This window comes from Clarias gariepinus, chromosome 23, assembly GCF_024256425.1.
Source record: "Clarias gariepinus isolate MV-2021 ecotype Netherlands chromosome 23, CGAR_prim_01v2, whole genome shotgun sequence".
NCBI classification, from domain to species: Eukaryota; Metazoa; Chordata; class Actinopteri; order Siluriformes; family Clariidae; genus Clarias; species Clarias gariepinus.
In genome coordinates, this window is record NC_071122.1 from 8,604,877 (window position 1) to 8,620,032 (window position 15,156).

The window sequence follows — 15,156 nt, forward strand, 5'->3', positions numbered from 1 at the left end:
CCCATCAAGAACTCGGAGGAGGCCAGCTCATTTAAAGGATTTTGAGGTAGATAATCAGGAGGACAAGCTGCAAACATGCATAGATTTTTGCTATAGAGCAGTATGTGATGTACCGCAAACCTACGAACAGGCAAACCCCCCCTTAAGAACGTGACACATGCTGGCACAGGTTATGGAATGTTGCTAATATTCGGATCGAAGATTCTAGGAAGTTCTGCATACAATACATTGTTTTAATGCTATTTTAATCCACGTTATTGTACCAAATACATTGCCGATTTTATCAGCAAAATAAGCTGGATCATATTGCTTAGTTGATTTTGTTTACCCATGCCAACGGTTGCTAAGGGAAGAAAAGCCATGCTTTTAAACAAGGGTATAGTTAATTTCAGCCCAATTGGTCAGTAATAGCAATGCACACGGATTTGACAAAAAATTAAGCAATTTAAATAAGGAAAAGAAAAGAATTATATGGGCGTGCGGTAGACGTTTCTAGTGGGCATTCCCAAGTTGAAATCATGGATATATTTTTCTTGTCATGGCGCAACGTGTTTTTTTTTTTTTTTCAATCTGTATTAAAGTATGCTTGCCCTCCTAAATCTATATGGCATAAAGTAAAAGAACGAAAAGTAATGTAATAAAAGTAGATCTACAATCGCAAATTTAAACTGATAAAGACTTCCATGAGCCGGCAAGAAGACAAAAAAGTCATGTAAATAACATTACACGTGCCGCATATTTTAATTTCCGTAATATTATCCGTCTTTGTCCTTTTTTACTAAAAGCAGTACAGCAATTTTAATTTATGCGCTGGTCACTTCAAAAATTGATTACTGTAATGCTCTTCTTTCTGGTCTTCCTACGAAACTTCTCCGCAAACTTCAACTGGTTCAAAGTTCAGCCGCTCGCGTCTTGTCTGGGACTCCTCTACGCGAGCACATCACTTCAATTCTAAAGCAATTACACTGGCTCCCAGTTAAGTACCGTATTGATTTTAAAATTTTGCTTCTTACATTTAAGGCTCTACATAGTTTGTCTCTTCCGTATCTCACCGATCTTTTAAATATTTACACTCCTTCTCGTTCACTTAGATCGATGCACTCTATTTCTCTCGTGCCGCCGCTCATTCGTTTAAGTACAATCGGAGCGAGAACTTTTAGTTTTGTGGCACCTCGGTTGTGGAACTCATTCCCCTCCAACATACGGAACAGTAACAGTCTTCATATTTTTAAATCCCGTCTTAAAACTTTTTTTTTTTACTCAGGCTTACGTGAGCTGTACTTTGCTGTAAGGTGTCCTTGGGTGTTCAGAAAGGCGCCTTTAAATAAAATGCATTATTATTATTATTATTAAAAGGATCACACAGCTAACGACAACATTAACTGTAGCTACGAAGTTTTAGGGTAGGACAATAGGTTTCATTTATCATTTGCCCGCCTTGGCTCTAGTTGGCAAGAAATTCACAGCACATATTATTTTGACCGCATCATATTTCTTGTTGGGTCTATTTGTTGCACCTTATACCATCGTTAGATTTATACATGTCAACTTGCATCTGGCAAGCAAACGCCCGGCCACCGCTCAACTACATGAGCGCACTTCTCCACAACATTCTGACAACCCACGTGTAAACCTGCTGTTTATCTAAGGTATTGGTTTATTAAATATGACACGGGTGGGTAGAATTTGTGATTTCGCTCACTTTACCATTTCATTCTGTTGGTGTCCTTGAATTTATTTGTTCCTGGCCCTGCGCATGATATGACTGCCCCCTAGCTACGAGGATGTAATTGTCTTCTTTGGAAAAGCTGCAAAGCAACAATTGCAGATTATAACAGGTACATGGCATTTTGGTTCACTTTTATAGACATTTCCATTTCTATTTGGAACTAGCACATTCTGGATAATTCAAACAAATGTTTGTTATGGTACGATCTGGTTGTGCTATGTTGCTACCTGTCTCTATAAACAGAGATGGGTAACCTGGTGCTAACATTAACGTGAGGTAATGGCATTAGGGTGTACTGATTATAATTTGAGATCCAACTTACTGTATCAACTTAAGCCACCTTCTTTTCACGTTTTCCGAGGTAAAAAGCGGCAAAAGATAGTTTTGTCAACATCATTCTGCTTTTACAACACGGTAGCATACGCCGCACTAGTTTGTACCCACAAGTGGCATAATGATGTAGCAACTAGCTGGCATTTTTTTTTTTTTTTGAGGGGGGGGACCCTCACGAACGTTTTGCCCAGGGGCACACACAACCCATAATCCGTCCCTGATTTCCATCCCTACTATTTAACAATGAAACTGAAGTTCATCACGTATATTGGTGTGTGTGTGTGTGTGTGTGTGTGTGTGTGTGTTCATTTGTTGAAAACTTTTATCTTTGATTGTGTTGCACATTATTTACTTGCTTTACTTGTTTTTTAATACAGGGTGTTTTTTTAACTGTATTAAACGTACAGACTTTAAAAGTCCAAGATGATGAGGGTTGTAAATATGGTGAATAAATAAGAATGTTAAATTCATCTATAAGATATGAGAACATTATTAATATTTACATCACAGAATTGCTCACTTCACCTCTGACTGTTGTATATGCAACACATGATCTAACATGATTAATATAAAGTTAATCTGATCTGGTAAAGCTTTGTTAGTTGATGTTTATTGTACATTTATGTAAGAACTCTCCTGTGCTTGTGCCTTTAAACAGTCAGTAAGATTTCCACCTAGACAAAGTCTTCAGATTAATGTTTTACAGGTTTTTTGTTAAATCTCACATTCTTTCATCTGTCTGCAGACCACGCCACAAAAGCAAGACTATTCAAGTCTGTACACACCTTCAAGACAGAATACAAACAGATTCATCTGAACATGGAGCATAGGGGAAAACAAAAAGAAAACATGGACTCTATTATTCCAATATCCAAAGGAAATGAAATAAAAAGAATTTATTTCTATGTGGACAGATTCAGATTTTTGTGAAAGGTGTGGAGTTCTAAGGAATGTTATGAGACTGAGAATTAAATGAGGTGCTAGTACAACAAGATGAAAAACTATCTATCCAAAATGAAACATTATACTTTTATTTATCAGTAAAAACAGACACAAACACATTTTAAATTAATTAAATTAATTTAGTTTTGACTCACTGGATCATCATCAAAGCATTGTTTATCCCTCTGGGTTGGACCTGCCTCACACTCACAGATTCAGCTAATCTGAGTTTTCTCTTTTTTATATTCTCATACACATACTACAATATACCATAATATACCACTTCATTAAACTGCCATCCTAAACAAAACTCTTAAGGAAGACATTGTTTGTATGTCATATTGAGAGTTTCAATATACACTATGGTATTTAATTACTACTACATGCATACAACCATAGCAAACAATATAAATATTGGCATTATGGTACATACACATGTACAGTATAACGTATTATTGACAGTATTCTTGTGTGTGTTTCATAGTACCAGACTATACAGTACTGTAACACATGTACTGGTTACAAAAATATGTACCATACTGTGGTGGTACATACAGTAGTTAAAGTAGCTAATAGTACCATCGGACTAGCAGAGTACCTACAGTATACCATGGTAAAAGGTCTTATACTGTACATAAGACATTTGTATAATACATGATACATGTGTGTTAATACATAATTCAGTCAGAAGAAAGAACCATTCAAAGTTTAACATTGGAAAACCAGAATTGTACAAAATACTATTTTTCATGTGTGTTTTTTGTTGATGCATATCGTAGCTCAAAGAAGAAACAATAAGTTTATTATTTTTATTAAAGAAACAGTATTGCTACATAACCACAGCAACATAAGTGATACAAGTTGGAGCTGTTAATAATACATTTAGTTTGATGCATGCAATGTGTTCAATATTCAGCATATAAAGAGTGCTGCAGATTACAAGACTGGGTTGATCTTATCATTATGATTATCACACAGAAAGAGAGTGAGAGAGAGAGAGAGAGAGAGAGAGAGAGAATGGAACTCCACCTTCTTCAACTAATATAAATAAGAATGAATTGTTCATTAAACTGCCATCCTAAAGAAAACTCTTAAGGAAGACATTGTTTGTGCTATCTGCTTCAGACAACTTTCTTGTAAGTATGGCTACTAATCTGGTTCAAATGACTGTTTATGTTTTTTATTTAAGCCTTGGAATTATTATTTTAGGAACATGCTTAGTGCAGTTGTTCCTTTTTTTAAATCACCAATTAATACAAGTGTTCGACATTGTCACAGAATTCCTTTGGGCTCTGCACCACGTTTTTGGCATGAGTCTTTGCTGTGTATTTAAAGTTCTTATTTTGACTTTTACGCATTCAGTTGATGTCATGAAGGATGTTACTATAGTACAGTACTATACTATTTATTTTTGCCTGGTTTGTATTTTTTTTATGTATATGTTGATAGAATCTCTCTTTATTGTAAAAGGAAAATACATTCATAGAAAGCACTGCCCTTTATATGAATAAATTACTTCATTCACATAGTGTGCATGGGCCATTAGAATATATAAATTAATCTAAAATTATATGTTGACTGTTTGATAATGCTTTACCAACACAGAAAGCAAGCAATATTTGCAGGAGCACCATATATGCTTTTGATATTTTTGTATCTTACTTGGAAGTAAATATTAAACCAAAATATATCTTGTTTTTTGAATATTTATTTTCCATTTCAACATATTGAATCTTAATATTTGTTTTCTTTTTTTAGTGTTAAATAATGTCATATCAGGTACCTATCCTAGTAATTGGTGGGCAAGGAGGAAGTTCAATTAGGTTCAATGGTGCTGAAAATGGAGCCACACTGAAAAAGATCTGGGTGTGGGCCGGTGGCTGGCAGATAAAAGCCATCAAGGCATGGCTTACTGATGGCCAGTGCAACGAGTTTGGAAAACCTGGAGGAAAGTTTTTTGAATTTGAATTTGAAGATGGTGAGCATATCACCTCTCTTTCGCTTTGGGGAAATGGAGCTGGAACACGCCTGGGTGCCATCAAATTCAAGACCAATCGCTCCCGGGAGTTCTTTCCATGTATGACAGACTGGGGACTAAAAACAGAATATCCAATTGATGTTGGTTCTGGAATCTGCTTGGGATTCACTGGAAATGCTGGTGCAGATATTGATTGCTTGGGCTTCATATTCATTAACACCATCAAGTCTACTGTGCTCACAAATGTTAACTATCCCACACTTCATAGTGTGATACCCAGTGTGAATGTTGAGGAAATCAAATCTATTACTTACCAAAATGAAACTAGTGATACTCAAGAATATAAGATAGAAACCTCAAAAACAATCACAAAAAAGTCCTCCTGGTCTGTTACCAACAAGCTTGAAATGACATTCAACATGGAAGTGAAAGCAGGAATTCCAGAGGTTTTAGAAGTATCAAGTGGATTCAGTTTCTCAGTGGGAAGTGAGAGCACATATGGTTTAGAGAACAGTGAGGAGAAAACTGAGACGTTCTCGTTTCCTGTCAAAGTCCGCCCAGGCAAATCTGTGGATGTGGACATTACAATTGGCCGAGCAACAGTTGATCTCCCCTACACTGGCACAGTACAGATTACTTGCTATGATAATAGTGAGCTACAGTTTCCAACCAGTGGAACCTACAAAGGTCTCACCTACACTGATGCAAAAGCAGTTGTGAAAGAATCAGAATAAAAACTAGATTCTAAAACCACAGTGAGGGATGGGTGCAGAGATTTATTTGTTTAATTTGTAGAAGATTGTAAGAAATACTAATGCAGTAATTAAGAAAAATTAATACAGCAAATCTAATTTTATGTGGTTTTATTTAGTATGATTATAGCTTGCTTTAAACAAATTTTTAAAAAAGTAATTACTTATTGACTTTACTTCAGTATGAAGATTCTTATGTTAGTTTTTTATTTGTAAAAAATCAATTAAGAGAAATGCAATCTTTTTTTACTTTCCATCCAGAAATTTACTTATTTTTAAACTCATTTACTTTCCGTCTGGTTTTAAATAAAAACATCATATCGCTCTTTTGGTGGACAACAGGTGCAAAAGTCTGTGAGACCTCATTAATATGCATTGCCTGTTTTCACCCAACAATGTTTTGAATTAAATTGAATTAAACATTCTTTTCTTTCATAAAATTTATAGTATTTTACATCATGTAATATCACATGATAAATGCTGGTTATATCCTGTATACTGTAACTGGTGAGTTTCCACTGACTACATTTTCTTTAAAAAATAAGCTATGAAATATGGTAAGGTAAAAATAAACACCAAAATTTTACTATAGATATTATACTAATATAAATATTATAAGAAAAATATGTATCTAAATTACTATTTGTTATATGTTATCAATAAATGGCCTTTTGTTCTGTCACTAACAAGCTGGAGCAGCCGTTCCACCAGAACGGAGCTGTAGAAAGTGTGCAAAATAAATAAATAAAATAAAAAACAGAGTATGGTTGTTATTTATAATATAGCTACATTGAAAATTAAATTCAGCTAATAAGCAATTTTTCCTTTATTTCTATTATGTTTATCTACAGAAGGTAATTGTGTTGCAAGTGCAAAAACAGCAGTTGTATTTGGCTTGTTTTTTGTTTTTTCATAAAAAAAATTGACCAGTGAAATAAGTTAAGCAAGATTTTGTCAAGGGTCTTATTCCAATGTCTTCCATAGGGGCCGTGGGAAAATCATTTATTTTAAATTGAAGCCTTAAATACTTAACTTATGCTACTTTTGCAAGTTTTTAAAGTTACTGACAGAGAAGAGAGGAGAAGATCCAAACTGGTACAAGCTGACCTAAAGCCAAAGTAACTAAATTAACTAATGTACCATGGTGAGCAGAAAAGCACATCAGAAAACCCATTTCAAGGACACAAATCTTAGACTGCAATTGGCACAGGATCATCAAAACAGAACAGATTAAAAAAATATCATAATCTGCTAAAGTTCATGGACCCAACTTGCCTTGCGTCAACTGTTTAGGCTGATGTTGATGTAAGAGTGCAAGGAGTGTTTTTTGAGACACATTTGGCCTTTTAACACCAAATGAGTACTGTTTGAGTGCTGTTTAAAGTCCAAGGACCATTACAGTGAGTCCATTTCACTGTTTGCACTACAATTTACTATGATAATTTGTAATGATTATAAATTAATTCTTACATTATTTTTTATTAATTTATTACTTAAGTGTTAATATGTGCTTATTTGTAGAATGCAGAATGTCAAGTTAAACCAAACTAAGTCTTAAGTCACTGTTCTCATTTCTTAACAATTAAATCAGTTCACTGGCATTTACACACACACACACACACACACACACACACACACACACATTTAGTAGAAAATCAAACATGCAACATTTTTTGTGTCACATTCCTTAGTGGCAGTACCAAGCTGTATAGAATGGAGGGTTTTGTCAGGACAGGCAACCAGTTTAAAACCTGTCCCAAGTTATAAGCAGGTTAAACTCCTTGACAGAAGCAGCCAAAAGGACAACAACTAAGTATATATCATATATAAAATCAAGATTTTAGCTTTTATTTAAAATAGTGGTTCGTTATTACAGGAAATTAGAGGAAATAATAAAATGTATTATTTTTATTAATTTTTGCACAACTTTTCATTTGTAAGATGGAAATGTATATAGCCTTGGCCAATGTATAGCCTTGTGGGCCTGATTTTCTTCCTGATTGCATTGCTGTTTGTCAGGGTGTTATTTTTTTAACCCTAACTCTATGTTGTCTGATCTAACACTTGCACACTCCAAGCAGGGTACACTCCAACCAATCTGCATCCAAAGCAATTTGAAAATGACAATCAGACTACACCGTATGTCTTTATATTGTGAGAGGAGACGAAGATTCAAGACGCAAAAGATTCAAAAGATTCAAATAACTTTATTAATCCCAGAGGGAAATTGCTTATGCTCGGTTACAGGTGCTCACAGTTGTTAACTAAGAAAAGGTAATAAAGAATAAAGGTAATAAATAATAATAATAATAATAATAATAATAATCTTAAAAAAAAAAAAGTTCCTAAAACAGAGTCAACTTACTAAGAGCAAGAAGAACATGCAATCCCTGGGGGGATAATAAAAAAAACACTTGAGTGTATAATCCTACTTCTAGGTTCTAAGATTGTATCTTTTATTATATAGAATTAAGAGAAGTGCTTAGGAGAAGTGCTTAGGTCTGTGCTGAAACTTATTACTTTTAAATTTATTAAACTTGTTTATTTTCTTTCCACTTTCATTATCTACGTGCTAAGAAAAAAATCAGTATAGACAAAATGTTGAAAGATATGTGGAAAGGCAAACGTTGGCAAATGTGCAATTATTTTATAAAAGGCATTGTGCCTTTTTGCATATAATAACAGATCTAAATTTAAGTTTGTGTTTCGGTAGCACACAGACTGGTCATGTTATATTGGCTACATTCACATTACAAGCCACATTGTTCAATTCCGATTTATTTGTCAGATCAGATTTGCATGTCATGACAGTTCATATTCATAATTTGGCTTTTACCTGTCTCTAACGTGGACACTTCTTTCCTCTTAAATAGCACAGATGCACAAAGATCCATCTGGGTTAAAAAAGGTGATACTTGTGTGACCACTGATTCATTTGAAACAATGGCTGGAAAGATGGCAAGCAGTTAGCGGGCTGTATTTGTTGAGGTCCAGAAAAAATAAAAAAATTGTTATGGCTTGCTTTAGGTGTTTTAGCAGTTGTTGCTAGCACTGCTATGAAATCCCCACACTGACCGATGAATTCTGATATGACTTTCTCATTTAAGTTGTATGACCATGTAGTGGATATACGTATATTTCATCTCAGACCACATTCGTAACTCAGATATGATCTAGGAGACTTCATAAAGCTCTCTGATAATCAGATTTGTTGGTTTAGCCAGCCATAAAAAAATTACATTAGGAGAAAAAAAATTTATTTTTAACATATTTAAAAAGTTTTAACATATTTATTATTTAATTTAATTTAAACATGTTGTGGTATATTAAAGAAAGACCAACATAATTCCTTATATCTGTCCACATGTTAACTCACCTGACTGTGTATAAGAGAATTTTTTTTCTCTGACCAACACACATATAATGTCCTCTCTAATCAGCTAGAATTTTTTTTTATTTTGTTCCATGATATTTCTTGCCGTTGTGATCTAGTCCTACCTAATCCTGTTTGACCCCAAATGACTTGAAGCGGTGTTGTTAAGAGATGCATGTTCTCATGCAGGCAGTGTCTCGATTTTTCTTCTACAAACTCAATGAACACTGAAGCACAAAGAGGATTTCTGTCATTCTTGTGTCGTTTTATCTTAAAGCAGGCAGACAACACTTATGTACAAAATGTCAGAGAATGGAACTTACCTTCACGGTAGAAGCTGTTGTGCGGAATACAGACTTTGACCAATCCCTGAAGGATCTATTTTAAACAAATAATTTAAAAATTAAAGCCATTTGCTTGCAGCATTTTACAATGAATACATATTTATCGTTTCTTTATTTAAAATTCTTTTTAAAATGCCTTAAGTAAGACTATGCAGTGCATGAACCTAAAAGTAACTTCCTTTCATATTAAATCTTTTCTGATAAGTGTTGTTTTAAAAAATAGCTACATCAACTAGGACATAGTTGAGCTGATCCTAAAAGTGTGAGATATTTTATAAACATTCAAAATATTCAAATATTTCATGTTTTGCATTCCACGGATTACATTATATTTATCCCATTAAGCAAGAACAAATCTTCTCAGTTCTGCATTAAAGTATAGTAATTACCACAGCATGATCAAGGGTGTAATCTGGGGCACCAAATGAGTTTCTAATCCAAATGTAAAAAAATAAAATAAATAAATAATAATAATAATTATATATATATATATATATATATATATATATATATATATATATATAAAGTTTATTGCTCCATTTATCTATTAGTAGAATTATATATATATATATATATATATATATATATATATATATATATATTATTCTACTAATAGATAAATGGAGCAATAAACTTTGCTTCATTAGCCAGCTAAAAAAGAAGCTGCAAATGTTCTTCTTTTCAAAACTACTAAGTTGTGATGTGATTTATTTGCACACACTTTTACACACTTATCAGTATAATGGCTTATTTTGTGTAAATTTATGACAATATGCCTTTCAAGTGGTGTCGAGGGGGTAAATATTTCTGCAAGTCACATTAAACCAATACTTTATAACAAAAAGCCCTTTCCACCATTTTGGGGGGATTAATCCAAGTACTAAAGAAACAAATATGTCTTGAGTCATGGTTTAAATATAATCAAATACTCAGCTATACGGACATTTGACACCTACTATAGGTGCCAGAACAGAGGATAGTCTGGATGAATCCCCTGATCCCTGGGACCAGTCGAGCAGTGCTGGAGGATTGGAGGGAACGTGGTGCGGTGCGTGGTGTGATTTCACCTGAGAGGTAAGTAAGTTCTGGCCCGTTTTATCTTTAGAGGCAATCATCAGAGTTTTGAATTTGATGGGGGCAGCTACAGGAAGCCAGTGCAGGGAGCGGAGGAATGAAGTGGTGTGGGAGAACTTGGGAAGTTTGAAAAGGAGACATGCAGCAGAATTCTGTTTCAGCTGCAGAGGACGATTGGTGGACAGAGGTAGATCTGCCATAATACTTAATAAGTATAAAAGTTGAAAAATTTGAATTATCAAACATATGGGGAATAAGCATGGCCAATGTTGTAATCTGGGACACCAAAATAATTTTATAATCCATGTTGTGCTCGATCTTCCACTACGGGACAATAGAGCAATCAATTGACAAGCTCATTGGTTTGGTATATTGCAGAACAAAAATTTTTTATATACACATGTATATTATGGAACTACATACTTTTTTTTTTTTTTTTACAAAACTGCAAGTAAAGTTAAGAAAAATTTTGTATGTCTGTATATCCATCTACTAAACTGCTTGGTTTCCACCCTGACTTCCCCAGTGAAAAAAAAATACACTTTAGTGTATTACAAATATATTGAAATCCTCGATAGTACATTGCAAATATACTAACAAAAAATTGTACCATCAGTTAATATATAAAAAGTATACTAACATCATGCTTTTACCAAATTTTGGAATTAAAATTTTAATATACTTAAAAATAATTGTATTATAGTACACTTTTCAAAAATATATTATTGGAAAATATACTTTAAGTGAAAGGTTGGTCTAATTTCCAAAGTATACTTATTTAAACTTGTTTTTCAATGTATTTTTAGTATATTTTAAAAAAATATGCTCGAAATAATCATTGTACAAATGTACAGAAAGTATACATTAGAAAACAATTTTTAATATTCGGTAGTCTCAGTATATTATCAGTTAAATTTAAATGTACTTATATTTAGTGCACTACTCTCTCGTGCTTTTAGACTCGTTTCTTCACGCTGAATCTCTCTCGCGCGCGCGATGTTAAACTCGTTTTTGTGCGCTGAAAATCATTTTTTCCTGTTCAAGATAATTTATGTTTGCACTCTCTCACTCTTCTGTGCGCTCACAGAATAAAGTGACACTGCAGCGGTGTGATATCTTTGTATCTATTCCAGCAACCCATAGACTAGTATTCGGCGCCCCACCAGCCAATTGTTTGTAGGCGGGCAGATTCGGAAAGTCCGCTCTCTGATTGGCTCCCCAGTCCTCCATTTCTAGTTTGAATTAACGCCTGGAAGCTGCATCATCGCGTGCGTTAGTTCGTATCGTTATTATTTTATTTTCATCGGCATAAGGTAAATTTCACGGTTTTTGTTAGGTAATTTGTAATTAAGTACATACTTTAAACTATAGTATGTATTGTCTAATGTGTTGTTGCTAAATCTCATGTACTTTGCTTGTGGTATAATGCTCCGTAGCTCTCGGCCTGTTTTCAGTCTCTGTGTAACAGAATCAACACACCAGGTTTAAACTAATACTGTACCTGTATACTCTAATACTAATGTCTGTCTGTGTTCACACACCAGGTTTAAACTAATACTGTACCTGTATACTCTAATACTAATGTCTGTCTGTGTTCACGCACCAGGTTTAATCTAATACTGTACCTGTATACTCTAATACTGATGTCTGTCTGTGTCCACGCACCAGGTTTAATCTAATACTGTACCTGTATACTCTAATACTAATGTCTGTCTGTGTCCACACACCAGGTTTAAACTAATACTGTACCTGTATACTCTAATACTGATGTCTGTCTGTGTTCAGACTACAGTTTAAATTTAAATTTGTGTGTTTGTTAAATACAAATAAACTATAGGACAGTTTTTTGTAACCTTGTGCAAATTAAATCTGTTGAACTCATGAATAAATCTCCCTCATAATTACTGTACTAATGTAATGTGTTTTAAAAACATGTTATAGTGTAGAAAATAAATTTAGCATTTGTAAATTATCCCAAACACCTTTATTGTACTGGTAATACATTTGCAATACTGTAATATAGAAGGTTTTATGTACTGTATGATACAATAAAGTATATTTGTATTAACCACAAAGTGTACTTTTTTAGTATTTGTAATTGACAAGAAGTATAACAGCTACTGCTGTAATAAAAATATATACTCATAGTATATTAATCATGTATTTGTAACACAGTAGAAATAGCTGTAATGTACTTATAATATATTAAATATATATTTAAATTGTATTAATTACTGTCAGGTATGTACGTTAGTACACACACAGGCATATACTTTAAGTGTACTAAGTATACTTAAAGTTGTTCCACTTTAGCACACAAAAGTATACTTAATACACTTAAAATTGTACTTTTGTACAATTTAATTACAACTTAAATACACTTAGTACAAAATTAGTTGTTCCAAAATAGCAAACTTCAAGTATACTAGTCATTAGTCTGGCTGCAAGTACATTTAAGTATGCTTTGGCATGCTAGGATTTAATATACTTAGTATACTTTTTTTTTACTAGGGTTGACAGTGGACCAAGTGGTTCATGTGGCCTGTTACTTAAAAATGACATAAACCTGCACAAAGCTGATCACTGCATTAAGATGTTTCTGAGAAAGAACACGTGCAAGATAAAATATCCTTTTAAGAGAAAGTTCCTGTAATATGATGTAAAATTGAAATACCTGATGATGGATCTTAAAGCACACAAAAGAGCACAGTTTCAGCATTTCCTCCATCTCCTCTGGAGTCGACAGAATGAGAGGGATGCTTTGGACATCCTTACTGTTTTCCATGTCTCTCAGATATCTCACAAACTCACTCTCCTTGGCATTTTTCAGGCCTACATAATAAAAAAAAATTCTTCAGGTCTCACCAACGATACTTCATGTCGATTCCCGGGTGATGCTGTAACCTCTCACAGCCGGAGGTCCAGAAAGAGCTGATTGGCCGAGCTCTCTCAGAGGGGAGGGATAAGAGCTACTTAGTGCTTCTGCATTAATCACGGCTCTACAGCCAATTAGCTGGCGTCACGTGGTTCAGAAGAAACACGTGATAGTCTTCGGCCCTCCCGACTGAGTGGAAGTAATAGCCTTAGGCTTGCTCACGCACGGCTTGGTCCAAGATGGCGCCTTGTTAAGACCTAGTTTTCAGAGCTCCTGACCAAAATTTACAAATTTGTAAAACCTAGCTGTTTCAACGCATTATTTTGTTTTGTTTTATTTTCTTTATCAGAGATCAGTGCATGCAATTAAGAACATAATCATGCCATCTGACAAACGCAAAGAGCAATCAGACATTTCCAACATCAACGACCATGATTATGTCTGTCCTCCTGTAAATGAGCTAGATCTCTGCGCAGGTACTGCGGCGCGAGACCATTTAATGCTTTATATGTCAAGAGTAGTATTTTAAAATCAATGCGAAATTTCACAGGGAGCCAATGCAGTGAAGATAAGATAGGGGTGATGTGCTCATATCTTCTGGTTCTAGTGAGGACTCTCGCTGCTGCATTCTGGACTAGCTGAAGCTTATTTATGCATCTAGCTGAACAACCAGACAGTAAGGCATTACAATAGTCCAACCTAGAGGTGATAAAAGCATGAACTAGTTTTTCCGCATCATTTAGCGACAATAAATTTCTTATCCTGGCAATATTTCTGAGGTGAAAGAATGCTATCCTGGTAATATTATCTACATGAGCTTTAAATGAAAGGCTGGAATCTATAATCACACCAAGGTCTTTCACTGTTGCACTTGATGGAACAGAAAGACCATCCAAAGTTACGGTGTGATCTAAAATTTTACTCCTAGCTGTATGCGGTCCTATGACTAGAACTTCTGTCTTATCCGGATTAAGCAGAAGGAAGTTAATTAGCATCCAATTTCTTATGTCCTGCACACATTGCTCAATTTTAGTAAGCTGTTTTTTCTCATCAGGTTTTGCTGAGACATATAACTGTGTATCATCAGCATAACAATGAAAACTAATACCATGCTTACGGATTATGTTGCCCAGAGGAAGCATGTAAAGGGAAAAAAGCAGTGGACCTAAAACTGAACCCTGCGGAACGCCAAACTCCACTAGAGAACATGCAGAATAATCACCATTTAAGTCTACATACTGATAACGATGGGTCAGATAACTTATTGCTCTCAATGAGTTTTTATTTTAAACAGCATATAACTAGCAGTATTTTAAATCTAACCATATAGAGACTAAATGTAATTGAAGCTTGAGGCTACTGAAAAATGTTTCATTATTGATGAATCACATTATTCCAAAGTTGTATTAACGTCATAAGTGTGAAAAAAGATTAAAAGTGTGACATAAATTAAAAACAGATTGTAAAGCATATAAAAAATTTAACAATTAAAAATAAAAATGTGCCTACAGTGATACCTTGGCATACAAATTTACTCCGTTCTTAAAGGTCCTAGACATCCCATTTTTCTTTAAATGTTAATATGATCTTTAGGGTCCTAATGAAAAGTTTGTATTATACGTTAATTAAAAATTCAAAAGGATTGTGTAAAAAAAACACTACTTTTACCTGGTAAAAACTAGCTCTGTTCTCAGCAACCTGTTTCAGTACATGCTAATTTAAATGCTCATGACCTCTGCTGAGCCCGCCCCCCCCA

At 34.3% G+C, this 15,156-nt stretch overlaps 1 protein-coding gene across 1 annotated transcript; it reads left to right on the top strand.

Annotated features, from left to right (window-relative positions):
- Window positions 1-4,771: 4,771 nt before the first annotated feature.
- LOC128511488 (aerolysin-like protein) lies at window positions 4,772-5,810 on the top strand. Its single transcript, XM_053484372.1, has one exon. The coding sequence runs from the start codon at window positions 4,772-4,774 to the stop codon at window positions 5,714-5,716; it is 945 nt and encodes a 314-aa protein (XP_053340347.1). The 3' UTR covers window positions 5,717-5,810.
- Window positions 5,811-15,156: the final 9,346 nt, after the last annotated feature.